The sequence below is a fragment of the Trichomycterus rosablanca genome, chromosome 25, assembly GCF_030014385.1.
Source record: "Trichomycterus rosablanca isolate fTriRos1 chromosome 25, fTriRos1.hap1, whole genome shotgun sequence".
In the NCBI taxonomy this organism is placed as follows: Eukaryota; Metazoa; Chordata; class Actinopteri; order Siluriformes; family Trichomycteridae; genus Trichomycterus; species Trichomycterus rosablanca.
Genome location: NC_086012.1, coordinates 14,033,311 through 14,054,096, shown reverse-complemented (window position 1 = coordinate 14,054,096; position 20,786 = coordinate 14,033,311). Strand labels below are relative to the sequence as shown.

Sequence of the window (20,786 nt, the reverse complement as noted above, 5' to 3'; positions counted from 1 at the left end):
TAAAACAGGTGGGTTATGAATACAGGTAGGTTACAAAAAGAGGCAGGGTATAAAAAAGAGGTAGGTTATGAAAACAGGTGGGTTATAAATAGAGGTAGGTTATGAAAACAGGTGGGTTACAAATAGAGGTGGGTTAGATAAAATTGAAAACAGGTGTGTTTTTATCAGAATTGAATAGAGGTGGGTTACATAAAAGTTGAAAACAGGCAGTGCGTAATGTAAAGTAACGTAAGTTTTTACTTTTTACGTTTCCGTCAACATTTATTTTTACTTCACCACATTTGAAGTATGAAAACTTTCGAGTTTCTTTCGTCTCGTTTCGTCTCGAAACTTAATTACTGACCAGTGTCCACATACTTTGGCATGTTTGTGTATTCTGTTAATAGAAGTCATTTGTTTAGCAGTGAATGGATTAAATGAAGCCTGTTTAAACAGATAAATTATGATTAGCGTTTGGGTTTTCTGTGTTTATGTTCTGTGGGGTTTCTCAGTATTAGCCGTTCTTGTGCTGCCCCCAGCTGGTAAATCATGGCTCATACAGTTTAGCAAACGTTCTTTTTCTTGTATTTGCCCATCCAGATTATTCCATCCGATTTCAAAAAGTGTGATTTATTAAATAATAAAGGCCATTTTACAGCTCTTGAATCCAGTACCGATGTGCTTGTCACCACTCCAAACAAGGTTACTGTGCAGGGTGATGTTCGCTCTTATGTGGCTGATTATCCAGTTTGTTTGTTTATTAGGATTTTAATGTCATGCTTTACACTTTTGGTTACACTCATGACAGAAACAGTATTTACTCATTACACAAAATTCCTCAGTTCACAAGTAACGTCAAACACAGTCATGGACAATTTTGTATCTCCAGTTCACCTCACCTGCACGTGTTTGGACTGTGGGAGGAAAGGACCCGGACCGCCCCACCTGGGGATCAAACCCAGGACCACCTTCTGCTGTGAGGCCACAGTGCTACCCACTGAGCCACCCCTGATAATCCATTGAATCCCAATACATGAAGCTCTGGATGAACAGGTCTTGTACTGACTGCTTTCAGAAACTGTTGCAGTTGCAACCAGATGATGATACAGATGATTTTAAGTTTCATGTTTTGAGCCGTTGTTGCTCCTGGACATTTCTCATTTCCAATAAATAGTTTTTTTACCAAGTTGGATTTGTTTGTCTGTTGAGCTGGGCAATGGATGTGGCTTTAATAGGCAAGAAGAAATTGGACAGTGTCCCCACATATTTTCAGACATGTATTTTGGAGAAGTGAAAAGCTGCTAATAATAATGAAGGAATCAAACAGACAAGTTAGAGAAAAAACTTCAATCCAGTGTGCTCAAAAAACAATGAAGAAAGAAAGGAGTCCAGACAGGCAGCAAGTATAGGAACAAATTTATTTAAATTTAAAACAGATAGTTTATTTTTTATTTTATTTTAAAGTTTTTTTAGAAGGCGGTTATGAAAATCTTTTCCATGTTTGAATGAGGTTCAGGCAACGGTGGTTGAAATGAATCAATACAAATAAAGATGAAAATATGGCAAAAATGCTGTAAATATTCAATATGATCCCTCATCCTGAGGGTTTTAATATTAATATATTTTTCTTAGCCCGTAAATTCCAACCCCAACACAGAGCACATGCATTTCAAAATCACAATTATTAATAAAAAAAACCAAGAAAACAGCAGTTTTTCTTAAATACAGAACAGAGTCATTGTTTTCTCTCTCAATTAGTGTCGCAGTATGGATTTAAAAGGGGGACCGTGAATCATCTCTCAGTCCTTGTGTGATCTGGACGATGATTGGCACTTTTATAAAATCAGTCTCCGTCAGAGGATTGGCACACAATATAATACAACATTTACATTTGGTTTACTTAGAAACAAACAGAAAGAGTCATTCATTTTACATGCCTCTCACTACACATCATTCAGTCCCCAAAGAAAAATATGGTCCTAGTGTTAAAATAATAATAATAATTTCAGAGGGAACATACACTCTCAGAAATAAAACCACTCAACCCTTTCCTAATTTTGATATACTCAATTCCCCACGACACTTCGGCAACCTCTGCCAAACCTGCACCAATAAGTGTAACCACTGACCAGTTGAACACATCCAGTAGACCACACTACACTCTTGGTATTCCTCCACATCTCTTACCAGCAGCAAGGAAGTGAATGGCCAAGGAGGCGAATCTACACCCACTGTGGTAGTTTTTGTGCCTTTAGTTTGTATATTTTACATGAGAATAGATTAAATGTACAACCTAAGGGCACAAAAGACATACTTGCATTTCTGAGAGTGTATAGCAACCTGCAGATGTGTAGCAGTCCCGCTATTTAATGTTACTGACTAGATCATTAATGCTCCTAACTGGCTCCAAATCTGTAAAGTGCCAAATATTTCCAATGTACCGCTATCAAATTCATTTGCTTAAATACTTTCATTTCTATGACTAACAATCATAACCAGCTGTGATCTGTGATACTGAAACTTGTGTAAACTTGAGTTCCGCTTCAGCCACCGGTGAGTTGACTACCACATGACTAAAATACAGGCCAGGTCCTCTGATACTGAGCAGATAATAGAATAAAATCTGACTATAAACAAAGAAACGTGTGGCCAACACTGCATTAAGGGTGGTAAACTCAAATCATGTCTGTTTCCATCCAATCAGAACCCTAGAAGTGAGGGACTGTAAATATAGCCCAGTGTTTTTCCTACTCTTAACAGCATCTGTACTGTATATGCAACTACAATTGACAATTACTGACAAACCTTTTTACTCAAATTCACTTAAAATAGAAGCATTAAAACTCTTAAATGGTAATTCATGACTTCTTGTTTTACTGGGGTGTAACTGGCACTGGGATGCAACAGGCCAAATACAAAACGACACTAAAATGTGGTCACCTTCAGAAACTGGCCATATAAAAAGTGAAATAAAACATCCACTTTTAAGGCAACAATAAAAAAAAAAAGGTTTAATAAATCAGAGCTGTAACGAATCTGCCTGGACGAGGACGCAGGTGTATTTTGCCCCCTAGGCAGCAAGTAAGGTGGCAAGGAAGGTGAAATCTTCCCCACTGATTATGGTTGGAGATTAGAAGAAGCTAAAATAAAAAAAAAAGGCTAACCACAAACTTTAGTTTTTAAAGACTGCTAGCTTTTACCATATTTAATAATATTTCTGATGGATTTGGAGTCAAAAGAATAATAGTTACACAAAAACCCAGTCCATACTGTTTACTATTATGGAGGAGATGATATTTTGGGTCTGCTTCTGCCCCTCTCCAAATGTCCTTGGAACCTTGTTAGGATACATGGCATCAGGGACTCCCGTAAAGTACCAGGAGATATTAAAATAAATCTGACAGTGCTGAGCTAGTAAGCTATAGCAGGGTTAAGGTTGCATCGTTGCACTTCCGAGTTTGAATCTCAGCTCTGCTACCTGCATGTCAGGTGCCTATACGGACAATGCCTGGCTTGTCTGAGGGTGGAATGCTGGAGGAGATTCCTCATAACTGCTGCAATTATGACCTCTAATGGCTGATTGTAAAATATTTAAGCAAAATAATAATAATATCAACATAAATGTGCCTCATCAGCTGCTATTAAACGTCCATTATAAGTGAATTTGAGTCTGCAGGTTGTCTGTTACTTTCAGGGAAATGTACAATTTTTGCCCATAATACTTAAGACTCATCACAGGTGGGGTAGATTAAGATTAGGTTTAAACACACTGGCATATTTTGTTAGTATATCACAAAAACAACCTGATTCATCTCAATCCTAACAGCTGACAGGAACTGACTGAAAAAGAAGCAGAAACAATGCGTGTTTGGATACTTGATCTTTTCTACATTACATTACACTCTATTTAGTGACGCATGTGCTTTAACATACTGAAAATGCCCTACTCGTCAGTTCTCACAGAGGTAGAAATTTTCCTAATAACTCTGGGTACATCTGCGTTGCACAAAATAATAATACAGCTAAGAAGAATTGAAGACTTCTCTATGCATGGCAAGCTGATATGTGTAATTAATTACGCGTGCTTGCAGCAGATACACGTAGCTACCGACGCCTGGCTTGCTCTTCATTTGGGACTGAAGGGATTTACCGTCTTTGTGGCAAGAGAAGAACAAGAAATGATTAAAAAGTGCATATAAAATAATCAGGCCGTTATACAACATAAGAGTCCTTAGAGGACAAGCATGTACATCCGTTACCATCAATAGCTTTCAAACTTTAACAATCAAATACATATTTATAGTGTCGCCATCCTGAAACGGTCATTCCAATATTGCAAATACAGAGGATTTTTTATCCCATTTTCATCTATGGATTGAAACTTCTCACAAATATACAACAATAATACAGAAAGAATGTGGACAATGCAGAAACTGTGAGTTTAGCATTTGGCTCTGGACAATAACATTTATTTTTGGGACAATTTTACCCAATCAGATCGAATCATGAGACCAGAAATGTGATCGATCCTTGAATGCTCATCCAACTGCACTGTTGATTCTTGAACAATGAACGAGGACCCTCTCGTGTCTTTTCTGCGGCCGGTCTGTAAGGATTTTATGCGTTTCTTTAATTAGCCCTTGGTGGAAAAACAATGGAAGGTAACTTTTACCAGTGCATCACTGCACAACGGTGATCTTACTGCATGTATTAAATAATCAAAAACAATTTCTATGTACCTAAGCTTAGACAGAGCAGCCATTCTAAAAGGCTTTCGTATCCTAATTTTCTAAAAAGCACTTCATTATGATGTGGTTTGATTAGACGTGTACTAAAATCATGACAACTACCGTTTTGAAAAGGAGGGGAAACAATAAAAGCCGATCATTTCATCAATATACAGCAGAAAAGACCCCACTTTAAATCTGCTCCATAAATTAGATAAATAAACTATCATTTATTTTAATTACTTATTAGATTTCTCCTCTTTTAATCCTTTACTCATTTTATACTCAGAGAAATAACATTCACACTATAAGAGGGACTGTACTTGTGGTTTCAGGCAAACCCGACAGAGAAACGACAGATGTTTCCCTGCAGCGACGCGCTTTCAATTTGCTATTGCTCATAACCACGTATTGTCACTGACATGTACAGCTACGCATATTTCATCTGTAATTATAATAAAGAAAACAAACAAAAAAATAAATCACAGTATCAATAATATTGTAATTCATAAGAAAACCAACCGGAACCGTACACAATTACGAAGTGAATTTTTTTCCTTTTTGCCAAAGATACTGTACCACAGACTTTTTTTACATAAGCAATAAGGTGTATACGTATTTACAAATATAAATATACAGAATCAATGAACTTCCTGCACCCTTCACTTAAAATAGCTCCCAACCGCAAATGAAGCTAAACTTAAATCTGTCTCCACAACCACTTATTATTATCCAAGTTGTATATGCATTTAAAAAGGCGTAAACAAATAAAGAAGTGTGCGCATACGGGCCTCTGGAGACAGATCCGGGCCGGAAGTGTACTCCTGGTAAACTTGGGGAGTACAGTACCAGCAGGAGCGCATGTTACTGTTACATCTGAACTTAAGTAGTAATAGATGCTGAACAGAAACGGAGGCAAAGCTAGAGATAGCTGTAGCTGTGGAAAAGAAAATCCAAAAGAAAGCAAAAAAAAAAATGGTGTAGAAATCTGCAAAAAATAAAGCATCAGCAGCCTTATTCAGACAGGATTAGTTTCTGCTCTGTGGAGGAAATCCTGCATTTACATGGTCATTAAATACATGCAAGACAGCAAGTTTCTAGTGCCGGTGCTGCTTCGCTCCACTGGTCATGGACAATTTTGTATCTCCAATTCACCTCACTTGCAACTCTTTGGACTGTGGGAGGAAACTGGAGCTCCCGGGGGAAACCCACACAGACATGGGGAGAACATGCAAACTCCACACAGAAAGGACCTGGACCACTCCACCTGGGGATCGAACCCAGGACCTTCTTGCTGTGAGGCGACGGTGCTACCCACCGAGCCAATGTGCCGTCCAGTTGCATAAAGTGCAAATGCACTGAGGTTGTAGTGAAGTGTTCACACTGGGCTTTACCATAACGATCACTGTGATTAGATCAGTGTCACAATTACCCGACACTCAAAGCACTAATATGGGATTTGCATTCCTTTACTTTTACATTTCTTACTTCTATTACTACCCTATATTTTTAGCATAAACTAAACCCACTCTTTTAAAATATATATAAAGTTTGCTGATTTTTGCTATTCAAAATCTGAATCAAAGGTGGAACACATGCTTTATCACAGGAGGGGGCAGAGAATTACTGCAGGTCCCCATGAAAAACTAATCCCGTCAGAATTAGGCTATAATCTGCAGACACCTTTTTCATTTTTTAACCCATTAGTGATTCACTCTGTTATAATTCATTCGATTACAGTAAACAGCTATAGTTTATATACCTACCATTATGAATAAAAATTAAAACGATCATCTGATCAATGTATCCACTGATTTGTATCACCTTGCCCTCGTATATGCATCCATATTCTGTGTTCAATCATTTTCCTGTTTTGTTTTTTTGCTGATTTTCTTTTTTTGCGATTGCAATGCATATGCTAAGTCTACATTCATCAACACGATGCTCAGCTCTAAGAGAAAGGTTCTCTGAAGCACTGGAACCCACTGGAAAATCTTCTGCAATCCTGAAACCACTAGAAGCGTTCTGGATTTAAAGGATCCGTTGTGAACTTCTGACACCGCAGCGCTCTGGGTGTGTCTGGGTGGAAACAGGTAACTTGAAATTCTGCCGATTTTTTAAACCAAACATCTCGTCCATCCAGACAGAACAAACATGGATTTATTTGGATATAAGAAGCAGAAGAAAGAGTGACGGGACGTCTCTTCCAGTTTCCATGCCGGCGTATTTTGGTATCTTTTGCATTTCCGTGTGCATCCAGCCTGATCGGTTCCTTAACGTTTCCAAAATAAAAGATGAGGATCAAACACAAAAGTCTGAGTCCAGAACCCAACCGAAATTCAGACGCTCAACTTTGATTGAGGGATGGAGGCATCAGTTTGACACGAGCTGCCGACAAGAAAAAGTGGACGCACACTAAAGCAGGAACGTCCCCACCACCCTCACCCAGCTGGATAAAACAGGGTGAAAAATCAAGAAGCTGGATTACAGTGAAGGTGAGTGGTGGGGTGTGGGGTGTGTGTGTGTGTGTGTGTGTGTGTGTGTGTGTGTGTGTGTGTGTGTAAATGTGAGTATAAGTGTGTGTGTGTGTGTGTGTGTGTGTGGGTGCCTGTTCTGTGCTGAATTGAGCAAATAGATCTCGGAGATGGTGAACTACACCAGGTTGTACTCTTTGAGGTTGAGCTGCAGAATGGTGTCTTTGACGGCGGCGAAGACGAAGCGGATGTTCTCCGTGTCTGTGGCGCAGGTGAAGTGTGAGTAGATGATTTTGTCGCTGTCTGGGTTCAGATCCACAAACATTTTGAGGATGAACTCCCTCGCCGCCTGAGCGTCCCGCTGCGGCCCTGCAGAAGCAAAACAAACCGGTAACCATCAAACAGTGCGAGGTGGAGTTGTATGCAAAAGTATTGGGACACCCTTTCTAATTTTTAAATGTGTGTTTAATCCACAACAATTAAGAAAAAAGAAAAGAATGAATGCCTTTATTTCTCATTATCCATATACAGATGTGCAGTACAACAAAATTCTTTTTTTGCATATCCCAGCTTGTGTGGAAGCTGGGGTCAGAGCGCAAGGTCAGCCTTTGTCTGGCGCCCTTGGAGCAGGGTGGGTTAAGGGCCTTGCTCAAGGGCCCAACAGTGGCCGCATGGCAGGGCCTGAATTCGAACTCTCAACCTGTTTTTTGATTGATAGCCCAAAGCTCTACCCACCAGGCTACCACTGTCCCAATTGCTTACAAGCGTAATAAATTATATGAAGCAAATTAATGAACCACTGTGGTGACCCCTAAATACAGAAGCAGTGGAAAGAAAGAGAAAATAATTCCAGTAAGACCATTTCATTACATTACTACATTTTTTACAATACTAATACTACAAGTTCTCTAATAATAACAGTATATTAAGATTTTGTGTTTTTTAGAGAAGGGATAATGGGGAGTAGTGTGTGACTTTCCATGCACGATACAGATCTCCATATGAGGAGGTCAGCTCCTGCATGTATCAGAGGGGCGTGTGTTAGTCATGGTTCTACATGGTCAGGAATGAAAGTCAGTAGATGAGTAGAGAACACAGTCAGGTAATTGGATACGACTAGACTGGGAGGGAAATGAATAAAAATGCATAAAGAAAACAAACTGTGTACCATCAAACTCAGGGAAGTAGTCGACCAGGTGGGAGTAGGTGATCTTCTCCTCCAGCAGATCCTTCTTGTTGAGGAAGAGGATGACTGAGGAGTTTTGGAACCAGGGATATGTGATTATCGTCCTAAAGAGAGCTTTACTCTCCTCCATACGGTTCTGCATGTCACATAATGTAAGTTTGTTATTAACAAAACAACATATAAACAGGGTATAAAAAGTAGTCATGTATAAGCATGAAAACACTGCAATTTTTATACCACCTTCTTTTTACATCCACTTTTACTTTTACAGGACAAGTGGAATTTCCTACAGTTTATTGACACACAGCCTAGTGTGACAAGCGGATCACTCAATGTTATACCGGAAACAAGAGTTTAATAAAAGCTGTATAACCACTGAATAGAAACGTATGTAATAAATGAACTAATCAAAGTGAATAAATAAAATAAAATAAAAACAAAAGCCAGGAAAGTTAAATCATTATGATATGTTTCCCATTTAACATGCTATCGTTACAGTCCAAGTCAAAAGTTGACCTACTGCTAATAAGAGACATAACAGAATGTACTAAAGTAACCGTCTGTTTGTTCATGCCACGCCTTTAAAAGAAATCGAACAAACCATTGCACAGGTTCAATAGATACTTCTGGTTTGGGCAGAATACTGTGTGTCCAAACTTTTCATTTCATTCTTGTTTTACCACCGCATTATCCTGGTCAAGGTCCCAGTGAGTCCCCAAAAGATCAAATCACTGTGCACATTTCAGATCTCAACCATTTCTCCCACAGTCATAGCCAATCAGGTCTGTATGTAGACGCCCAACTGGCCGCAATTCAACACTCGTGGTTTTAGAATGGGACATAAAACAAGTTTAATGGTCAGTTGTCCCAATACCATTGGTAGTTACTGGAACAGGAGAGGTAGTTACTGGTTACACAAGATTCATCAGTTCAAGTTTAATATCAAACACAGTCATGGACAATTTTGAATCTCCAGTTCACCTCACTTGCACGTCTCTGGACTGTGGGAGGAAACCCATGCAGACACGGGGAGAACATGCAAACTCCACACAGAAAGGACCCGGACCGCCCCACCTGGAAATCGAACTCAGGACCTCCTTGCTGTGAGGCAACAGTGCTACCCACCAAGCCACCAATTTATTCAAATTTCAGGAACACATCAGGTTCCAAACCTCATTTCAAGTGATTGGTGTCACTCACCTCGTTGTCGGACTCTACCAGCACCTGGTCGTACTCGCTCAGCGCCACCAGGAACATAATGGACGTCACATTCTCGAAACAGTGGATCCACTTCCTGCGCTCGGACCTCTGCCCACCCACATCCACCATCCTGAAATTGTTAGGAGGACAAAGAGCAAGAGGAGGAATTAGCAAACGTTAAACCCGGTCCTTAGAAGGAAGATGCGTAACCAGTGCTGCCAGTTTTGGGTCCCTGAGAAAGGCATTTAACCCTCAACTTCTCGAGTTGTATTTAATTACAGTTGTAAGTCACGTTGGTTAAGAGTGTCTGCAAGCGACATGCAAAAAGAAAAGTGGTAAACTGAGGAATGTTGCAAAAGGGAACGAAGTGACACCTATTTTAGCTGGCTGATTTAAATCGGTTGACCCTGTTTAGCCTGTAGCTGTTTAATCTTCTAATAAAAGTATTAAGAAAACTGTCGATTTCTTCGGAAGGAAGGTTGAACGAAAGTAGAAGAACCTGTTAAATGAAACTTGTGTTGAACTTCCTTGTAAAAGTATCGTTTATCCACAGCATCTGTGAAGCGTGGGCGATTATCATGCTTCCCTCAAGAAAAAAAAAGATTTACTCAAAATCATATGACCAAATGTATATGGACAACCCTGCTAATTAAATTGAGCTTACATGAGGTCAAGGCTCAGGATAGGCTACTTAAGTTCCTCTCTTGTTCTTATGGAGCTCACTTTGTGCACAGGGGCACGACAAAGGTCATGGTGAAATATCAAAGAGCTTCGTGGACACTGAGGCAAAGTTAAATGCAATACCTGGTAGCAATAGGTGTGTCTGTAATACATGAACCGGATCAGTAAAAGAATGTAGAGATTTCTGAAAATTAATTGTCTTAAAATTGTTCTGATTGAACTCATGGGTATGAATCCAGACCAGTGTGTGTCAGACCAGTCTCAGGTCAAGCAACATTCTGCAAGTCCAAAACCTTCATATCCAGAGAGTCAAAATGAGGCGGCTTTTTACCAAATTCCAGACAGGACAGAGGAGAAACGATCTAGTCCCTTTCCACAGATACCAGTGATGGTACAGATATACAGACGAAAAGATAAAAATGTGGGCAAGACACACGGGTAGCAGTACAGATTCTGGGGTGACCGGCGCCCCCGTGCAGCGCCGCTCGGCTGCTTCAGCCCTGAGCCAGCAGCCCGCAGAGGGGCCTTTGATAAATGAGGCCCTCTAGGAACGCCTTCCTAAAATAAAGCTCCTTCACACAGGCCGTCCTCATTTCGTTTCAGCCAGGGGCTCGCTGACCCATTTCTGAGCGCGCTCACATTTGATAATGTAGGACGTGTAGAGCTGCGAAACTTTAAAGAGTGAGAAAGAGAGTGAGAGAGATCAGGTAGAGGCATGCAAGAGGGAAGCAATACAAGGAAGTTCAACTGGGTTTCCAATTAGCATAAATAGTTAGAATTGATGACTGTATAGCTATTTTTGTACAGCCTTAAGCACTACTGAGTTATTATTTAATATCATGTAGTGGAATGTTTCAGAACGGCATGTTCGGCATGTTCAGGGTTTATTTTAAAACTTAAATTAAAACAAAAGCTGGCTATAGCTAGTCACTCCATCAGAACTGTTTTGACTTGAAAAGAAAAAAAATTTGCCTTTAAATGATAAAAAATTTAAACATCTAAAGAAATTACTTCATTGTTTTCAGTGAAATTAAATAAATAAATAAAACACTCCAAAACGCAACCTATTATTTTAATTATTATGTACACTGGTGTACTAATGTAGCATACTATTTTCTAGTAGTATGTAGTTTTACATCACGCTAACCCACTACCGCTGAGATTGGAACCTCAGATTGAACCTTGGGGTGGCAGAACGGCCTCGACCATAAGAGGTGCACTTGCGCTGTCAGTGCTGGTCCCAAGTACAGATGCAATAGGGAGGGTTGCATCAGGGAGGAGGGGGTACTGTGTAATTACTTATGTGGACCAGAATGATCTGCTGTTGGAACCCCTCATCTTTATCAACCCCATACCAACATTATTATGGACTGATCGCTATAGAGGTGAGCGCCAAGTTATCAAGTTTGGATGCTTTCATTTCAGTTAGTCCCTTTTCCCTACAATCCAACCTACATACTTTTATTTACATATATAGATATATTAAGGTACATGTATATAGATTACATTCAAGGCTTCATATACATTGAATGCAGTTATAACACAGGTGTAGCTGTACACAGTCGAGCAAGCTTTACATCAGCGTGGGCTTCAGGACTGCCACAAAAGAAAGCAGCCCCGATCCGAAAAGGCCACAATAAAGCTGGACCGAAGTTTGTTTCTGGTTTCATTAATTCATTCATTCACTGTCTGTTTTACCACTGCTTTATCCTGGTCAGGGTCTCAGTGGGTCATTGGGTGAAAAGAAAGGAAACACCATGCATCAGAGCATTCACACACCCATTCACAGTTACACTGTGGACAGTGTCAGGTGTGTTCCAGAAGTTTCTAACAGATGGAGGACCTGTTTCTCTTAGCATTATAAAGGGAGACAACCATTCAGTAAATAGATTTCATACTGCTCAATAAAACAATGTATTTATTTATTCGGGTTTTAACGTCATGTTTTACACACTTTGGTTACATTCATGACAGAACAGGTAATTACCAGTTACACAAGATTCATCAGTTCATGTTTATCAATATTAAATAGTCATGGACAATTTTGTATCTCCAATTCACCTCACTTGCACGTCTTTGTACTATGGGAGGAAACCAGAGCTCCCGACGGAAACCCACACAGACAGTAACGGTGCTTCCCACCGAGCCACCGTGCCGCCCGAGCAAGAAAAAAAAAAATGAATGACATACAATAAAGTACAAACGGAAAAGACTAGTAATACCAGATTAAGTCCTTTTTGAGATACAATCAAGAATTTAAGCTCAGACACCTGAGCTGCTTGCATGTTGAAGCATAAAAACCTTTCTGAACGTGTTCAAGTGCATCAGCATTGCACTGGACATGAAACTAATACACCTAGGTTTGCTTTCTCTTTGTCTCCAAACTAAAAAAAGAGCAAACGTGAATCACAGCTAGTCACAGTTCTGTAGCTGGACGAGAAAGAACATTTTGAGAGCTTAATATAACCCTTCACCCTCCCTCCCTGAAAAAAAGATCAATAAACCTGCAGCAGAGCGAGCTATGATTAATGTTGAGCTACAGTATAATCTGTTTAGGTCATAAAATCACAAAAAAACAGAGCCAAAGGCGATTCTGATACCTGAAAATGATGCTTTGCAAGTCGAAAGGGTACTCGATGATCCCTGTGGTGGGGATTCGAACCCTGAGCACATCCTGCTGGGTGGGTAGATAAGACGTTTCGGCGATACGATCCAGATCGGACAGATAGCTGGAGAGAAAGAGAAACGGAGAGAAAAGCATGATGAAAATTGACGTATCAGTATCTCCTTCTGTTTACATACTACTGCTTTAGTCTGTCGTGTTGAACCTCCACGACAGGATTCCTGATGCTCAGTACTGCTCCAGAACTCCAACCAAACACTATCAGGGTCTGTGACTAGTATGAGCTTAATCTGAAATAATCCAGAGTCCAAGTGGCTGTATTTAGCACATATTTCATGTTTCCAGCCTTGCAATACAAGAGATTTCCCACAATCTTTTTACAATATTAAGGACAGTAGGTGGTGAAGGACCTAAATTATTTGCAATCTTGTATTAAGAAATGCTTTTTTAAAACTGATTAAAAATTCTCTCTTACAAAGTTTGGCACAAACTGGTGCTTGCAAAGGACGAGCCTTCGGTGGGTCCTCCTTTTATACCCGTCTATGTTTCCCATGATACCCGTCCATGATATCCTCACCTTAGACCAATCAATCAATTATTTCTTTCGGGATAAATAACGTATGTATATATTTATCTGTCCATCCATCTGTGTCTATCTATCTATCTATCTATCTATCTATCTATCTATCTATCTATCTATCTATCTATCTAATCTATCTATCTATCTATCTATCCATCCTAATCTAGTTTATACAATACAAACTGAGTTTGTACCCTCCCTCTTTGTTCCCACACAGCCTTCAGTCAGATTCCCTTAATGTAGTAAAAGTCTGACCCCATGAGAACACTACGAACCCAAAATGTGACCAAAATTGCAAAAAACAAAAAAAACAAAAAAAAAACCAAATGACCTAAATGTAATACACAACCCCACATGCAGGGGGCGCACTGCTGCTCTCAGCTCTGCTATCAACAGCATCTCATGCAATTTTAAGTAAAAGTTCTATGACCTAGTGAGCTTATTAAAAAAAACAGACAGCAGTAAGTGGGTATAGACCCGAAATTCACTGCATCCGTTCACATCCTGTGCCAGCTGAATCAATGCCAAATTCAGATGCACATTTAGTGCCCAAAGGCTGAAACCAGTTTAAGAAGAAACTCTAGGAGTCTTCTGCATATTTATCCAGCCTGAATCTCTCGCTTTCATTTACACACCAACACAAACTACACAAACGAAACTAGTTACTATTCAAACACGCTCAGTCAACAAACAGAACCAGGGAAGCACCTTAGGATATTAAATATCTATATAAATATATACACACACACTGTACCTAATACTGTATTAGGTGCAGACTTGTGTTCTATAAGTTAAAAATGTAAGGAGGGAATTTAACACAGAAGGGAATGTGATTCTGTCACAGTAAATACATTTATTTATTTATTTATTTATTAGGATTTTAACATCATGTTTTACACACTTTAGTTACATTCATGACAGGACAGGTAGTTACTCATTACACAAGATTAATTAGTTCAAGTCTTTAAGATACAACTTTGTTTCTCCAATTAATCTGACTGCACGTCTTTGGACTGTTGGAGGAAACCGGAGCTCCCAGAGGAAACCCACACAGACCTGGGGAGAACATGCACACAACACAGAAATGACCAGGACTGCTCCACCTGGGAATCGAACCCAGGATCTTCTTGCTGTGAGGCGACAGTGCTACCCACCAAGCCACCGTGCCTCCCCAGTAAATAAATACCAGTTTTCATCGCAATCTAGTCTATTCAACTAACCGACATGTGAGCAGTAGCCGACAGCTTCTTTGTTACCTGCATGAGGTTGAATCATATAGAGATCCGTATCACGCACAGAGAGTCTTGCATCAATCTCCATTATCTCTCGTCTCTCGTGCATATGACATTGACCAGCCATTAGAGTTATGAAAAATCCCTACGAACTCCTTCTCTCAGACGAGCCAATGATTGTCCGTGTAGGCACCCGGTCAGCTGTCTAAATAATAGTAGTGCGTCTGAATAATCTGCCTTATGAGTTTGATGCTTTATTAGAATCAGCAAGGCAGCTCAGTAGGTTTTCAGACAGACCCTATTTGTGCTCCGTGTTTAAGTGCAGGATCCATGATGCGTTAATATCTCACAGATTTCCTCCTAATCTGTGATACTCACTATTTAGTGGAGTCAGAAAGCTGGTACTCCCTGCGGCGGTCGTAAGCCTCCTGGATGCCTGGATCCGACCACAGCACCTTAATAGCGCCAATGTAGGGATGATCGAAGGACGACACCTTCTCGATGTCCACCTCTTTCACCAGCATGGCGTGAGCCTGCAGTCAAAATAAAATTACAATCAGTTAAAAAAGTACAGCATGTTAAACTGGGGAAAGTGGGCTTAGGCTGAATCAAAAAACAACACGTCAATGGAAACATTTAAAATTGCTACAGTGTTAAAAAAAAATCACTTTGTATGGATAAATAACAGTATTAAAAGTTTCAGGTTCGGAACAAATATGGTGGGTGCAATCTGGCAACACTGGTTGCAGATGTTTTAGTAATACTGGTTTATTGACTGCTTGGAGTCCTTGTTTGCAATTCTCCCCTGTGCTGGCCGAAAAGAGCCGAGACTATCATGCACCAACCACCCCAGAAACCCCCCTAAGCTCACTAACTTTCTTTTTTTCTATTTATGCATTTCTTCCCCTAATTTTCCTCCCACTTTAGTCATATCCAATTACCCGATTTATATTTCCATCTCCACTGCTGCACACTTTACTTTATAAACGTCCTCAGTTCAGCTTAGAAATACAGGGGAAAAAAACACAGACACTCCGTCTCACCTTGTTCTGCTCGTACTTGTAGCCGATTTTGAGGTTCTCGCAGGCACGGATCATGGACTGCATAGACGTGAAGATGTTCTGGTACACCAGCTTGGTGAAGCCGCGCTTGTCCTCGTCTGTGTAGCCACTGCCATGAATGATGCGCATCTGTTTGATGAATGTGCTCTTGCCGCTCTCTCCTGTACCTACAAGAGGAGACCGCAAAGGTCAGGGGTCAGGATTAAAATGTCCAGCAGTGGTGACAGATGCTGGTAAGTTAAAAACAAACAAATTAAAAAGGTTTACTGCTTTATTCTGGTCAGAGTTGTGGTGGGTCTGGTTTCTGCAAGGCAGGAATACACCCCGGACAAGGCATCGATCCATCGCAGGGCTTTATCTGTCACCTTAAACTAATCCTGTCTGTGTAGGTGATCAGCCGGCAGATAGCACCGGCTGAGACTTGAACCTGGGTTGCAGCACTGGTGGCCTACATTATGGAATCCCTCATTATTTATCTATTGGAGTCCATTCAGGGGTTAATAAGCCACACAAAGTTGGCAGGAGCAAAACTGTCCGAGAATCGAAAACCGACTGAATGTTCCCGGGTCTAGAGAATTCACGGCTCAAGCTTGGAGCAGCCACAAGCAGCAGTTTATCCATTTACTGCTGAGCTACAAGGATTTACCCAACAAGTCCCTGTAGACAAGTGCAAACATTTAGATCTGTTATGTACCAGCAGTTCATCTTCAACTCAGTTCTTCTGACAAAGCGATACATTAAAAAACAAAAACAAAAACAACGTTTAGTAGAATATTCATGAGGGAACCAGCAGTTCCTCTGGTGAACACGGCTTGTGAGTGTATTCGGAAGTGAGAACACAAGAGCTAAAGAGCTGATGGCAGAGTGTAGAGGCCCTCAAGATAAACTTAAGTACCTCTTCACACACTTAAATCCCCTAAATAACCGCACACTAAACCGAGTGCTGGTTTCGACCCAAAAATCGCTTCTTTATTCTGTAACACGAGCAACACAAGAGCCTGTAGTGAATATTTCACTCTGGAATCCTTGAGAACGGTTTTCCCGACGGCTTTAGAGGCCACAAAAAGAATCCGTTAATAATCAGAAAGCTACAGGACTGTTTTTAGGTGGCATGGTGGTGCAGAAAGATAAATCTCAGTGACCTGAGTGCAGGTCTTGTCTCTTACACGGTCCTCCTCACTGTCTGTGAGGGGTTTCTCCAGCTCTTTGGGCTTCCTTCACCTTTTAAAACGTGCAGAAGGTGGAATGTGTGTGAAATGAAATGTGGTGGAAATCTATAGATGAGATAGAAGTGTGAGGTCTTGCAAAGATCACAACAAGAGCACAATTGTCGTTGGGGAAGATTGGGCTGCAAAAATCTCTGCAAAAATTGTTGTTGACAAACACCGAGTAGAAAAACCTAGCTGTGAAGCATGGTGGAGGAAGTGTCATGGATTGAAGCTGCCTTGCTGCTTAAGCGTCTGGACATTCTGCACTACTGACAGTTTTCTGTTCATTGATAACCGACATGTGTTAGTTAGTGGTTAACCACGTAGCCTATTTGTTAAAATCTCACTTGTCACTGCGTTTAACGTCTCTTTCGAGAAAGCATAACGTAGCAATGCAGCAGAAACACAAAGAATAAAAACATTAAAAATACCAACAGTCATGGATGGTGGGGGTGCCGAAACAGCTGAGCTACCAGGAACATTGAACTTTTCCTCTTGATGTGTTGCTTTGTGGTAAATGAATAATAAAACACTCACTTTCACTTTGGCTGGCTAACCAGTGACCCCCCAACAACCCCTCCCCAAACGACAACCTGTGCTCCACTAACCTCTTCCAGCCACGTGATGCCCTCTCAGTCCAAGAAAGGCCGCAGGACAACCCATGCAAATAAAGCATCAAACATCTTTACACAAGCCAGCAGCGGATTATTACAAGCAGCTTTAGCAAACACGGAGCACCAAGTTCAGTATCAGTATTCTTGTTTCTCATGCTGACGCCTTGGCGCGACAGCTGGTTTCCATAGAAAATAGCTTTATGTTACATGATTTAAATTATTAGGAGGTATAATTATTGGTCCGTTTAATCATTGGTCTGTTGGTCAGCTTTGCAGACGTGCTGCTACTGTTGCACCAAAACGAACACTGGGCAAAAACACCAGTAAGCAGTAAACGTGAGGAACTTGAATGTTATGCAAATGAAATAATAGGGATGTAACGATGCATCGCTAGAGACGGTTAAAAATCGATTCACGTGTAATGATTTAAATCGGTTTACATGTATAATGAATCGATATTCACTTTAAACAGCAGAGGGCACTGGCGCTATTCACCTCGCCTGGTTGACGTCACTACGAGGTTGCTAGGTTCGGAATTTTCCAGCCAAATTTATTGATGTGAGGATACTTTGTTTATTTCTATTAATAATGTGAGTTTTATTTCGTTTTTTTTTACACAAAAAGGTAAATGTGCAGCATTGTTTTGCATAGTTTGTATCTACCTCAGAAATAAAAGGGCATTCATTATTTAGATAAATAAGAGATAAGCAAAAATACTGTATTATTGTATTTTTAAAGAAAAATTATAAAAGGAAACTGTCCTAATTTGTCTTCAATTTAATTTTGTTAAAAAAAATCTGGAAAATATCGTATCGTGAACTCAGTATCGTGAATCGTATTGCATCATGGGTAGAGTGTATCGTTACATCCCTATGAAATAATGTACAATACATTGTCAAAATTTATGAGCAGACCTGACCATGAGCTTATAGAACGTTCCCGTCCAAATCCAGTCATTAACACGAGCTCTCTTCCCCGGCTGTTGGCTATAACAGCTTCAACCCAACTGGAAAGGTGTTTGTGGGAATTTGTGCTCATTTAGTCTAAAGAGCATTCGTAAGGTAAGGCGCTGATGTCTGACAGAAAGCTGTCAAGGCTTTGAGCAGGCCACTAGAGTTCCTCTAGAACAGGGTTTTTTTTTTTTTAAGACCCACATTTTGACCATGATGGCAACACAAACGATGAATTAAAACAAAACAAAAAACTAAATATACTTAATTAATACAATTAGTGGCAATCTATCTGGTCTCACTGTGGGTTACAAGATGTAATGTAAAGCCTCCACAAGGGGGCATTTGTGTACAGGTTCATTTTGTGTTTATGTGCCTGTAAAAATGTGTTTATTTGATTATTATTGTAATTTTTCTCTGTGACCCATTTTTTTGGCTCATGACCCAGGGTATAAAACATGCTGCTTTAGACCAAAGACATCAAGTGAGGCTGGATAAGGACGCACCAGTCGCTACACACCTGTTTGGAAAAGCAAGATAGCGTTTGCTGAACCCCGTAAACCTAATCAGCACAGGGCGTCCACATTCTTTCGGCCACATAGCGCATCAGCAAGTCGACAGATTAAATTCTAGCCGATTGATGCTACTGTACAGGACTGTGGAGGTATTTACTGCAGCGGCGCATCATCGAATGTGTCGAGTTCAGATCTTACTCGCACTTCACACGGACCTGAAGTCGCCCACACTGCACAGATACGGTCGCGGAGAGAGAGAGAGAGAGAGAGAGAGAGAGAGAGAGAGAGAGAGAGAGAGAGAGAAAGCACTAAACCGTAACCGCGAGAGGAAAACCAAAACCGCATGAAGCGCATTTATCACAGCGCATCGAAAGCACTTCCTGCCATCTCTCACTTTCTATTATCTAACATCCCTTTTTACTGATTCACCCCTCACATGCTCATCACAACCTCTCTCTTCCAAACAGACGCATTAAACACACCTTCTGATTACATAACGTCCTTCGACTCCACCGAGTTCCAGAAACACGCCAACAAAACAGCCAGGATGTGCTGCGGAATCGCTGATCAGGTTTTAAAGTAAATAATAATAAAAAAACCCACGTCTGATGGTACAAGTCGGGTTTCAGGCTGCTACAGTTTGCTGCTGTTAAACTTACACCTGTAAGGGTCGTGAATTTTTTAAGGATTTCTGCTCCTGTTCTTTTTTAGAACTGAATGATTTCAGCCAGTTCTGTAGAACAAACCCTGGCTCGCAACCCAACCGAAAAAAAAATAATAATAAATAATAACTAATTGTAACAGGCACAAACACTAAATAAACTTGTACACAATCGCCCCCCTTGTGGAGGCTTTAAACTACACCTTGTAACCCATAGTGGGACCAGATTGCCCTTATTTTTAATAATTAAGTGTGTTTCGTCTTGTATTTCGTTTTGCATCGATTTTAAAGCACCCTCTCAAATTTTTCTATCCAATCTAGTCATATCTAATTACCTGACCATGCTTCACCTCTACTGCAGCTGACCTCTATTCCTAGCAGAGGAGAGCTGTACCTAACACACGCCTCCACTTCTTTTCCCCTGCTCCAAATGGGATCATACGGGGATCCGTATCGCACACAGAGTCATGCACTGATCTCCATTATTCCCTGTATATGTGCAGGTGCCATTGATGAGCTAACAGAGGACCAAACTGCAGCAGTGTAAGGAATCCCCTACAGTCCCTCGCCCGGTTGGCCCATAGCAAAGCTGAGATTCTTTGAAGCTTAACATCACAGTTATAGTCATGGTCATGACTGCATCCACAGGAACAATGCTCTACACCTGAAGACAACTTTTAAAAGGATGAAACAGTGCGGTCTAAATACTCGATGTCCAGGAACAGAAAATAATGTCGTTTATTTAAAATACGGCACATCTGGGGTGCTTCGGTAGCTTAGATCTAGAGATTTACAGCTCTAGAGCTCTGACTCTAGAGACTTGCAACGACTGTCTAAGTCTGAGGCGGCACGGACAAAAGGGGCTGGTCGAAGGTTCCTGGACAGAGATGGGGGATAACGGAGAGCAGTGCGCGACACAATATTGATCCCTGCGTTGAATACAGGTGAAAAGGAGCAGTTGGCTAGTACACAAGTCTCAGCGGGGTGTGTGTTAGATGGCCGAACAGCCATCAGTGCTGGGCCCAAGCGTCAGGAAGGGCATTCTTTGTGTAAAAACTGTGCCAAATCAGGTATGTGGACCAGAACGATCTAATG

At 40.7% G+C, this 20,786-nt stretch overlaps 1 protein-coding gene across 1 annotated transcript in view; it reads right to left on the bottom strand.

The window, feature by feature from the left end:
* Positions 1-1,378: 1,378 nt before the first annotated feature.
* gna11b (guanine nucleotide binding protein (G protein), alpha 11b (Gq class)) overlaps positions 1,379-20,786 on the bottom strand; it is a 35,682-nt gene continuing 16,274 nt past the window's right edge. The window contains exons 2-7 of the mRNA XM_062987975.1: positions 15,726-15,910; positions 15,061-15,215; positions 12,848-12,976; positions 9,567-9,696; positions 8,349-8,502; positions 1,379-7,549 (exon numbers count right to left, since the gene is read on the bottom strand). Of these exons, the coding sequence (XP_062844045.1) occupies positions 7,359-7,549; positions 8,349-8,502; positions 9,567-9,696; positions 12,848-12,976; positions 15,061-15,215; positions 15,726-15,910 (944 nt within the window). The 3' untranslated portion in view covers positions 1,379-7,358. The remainder of the gene's footprint in view (positions 7,550-8,348; positions 8,503-9,566; positions 9,697-12,847; positions 12,977-15,060; positions 15,216-15,725; positions 15,911-20,786) is intronic.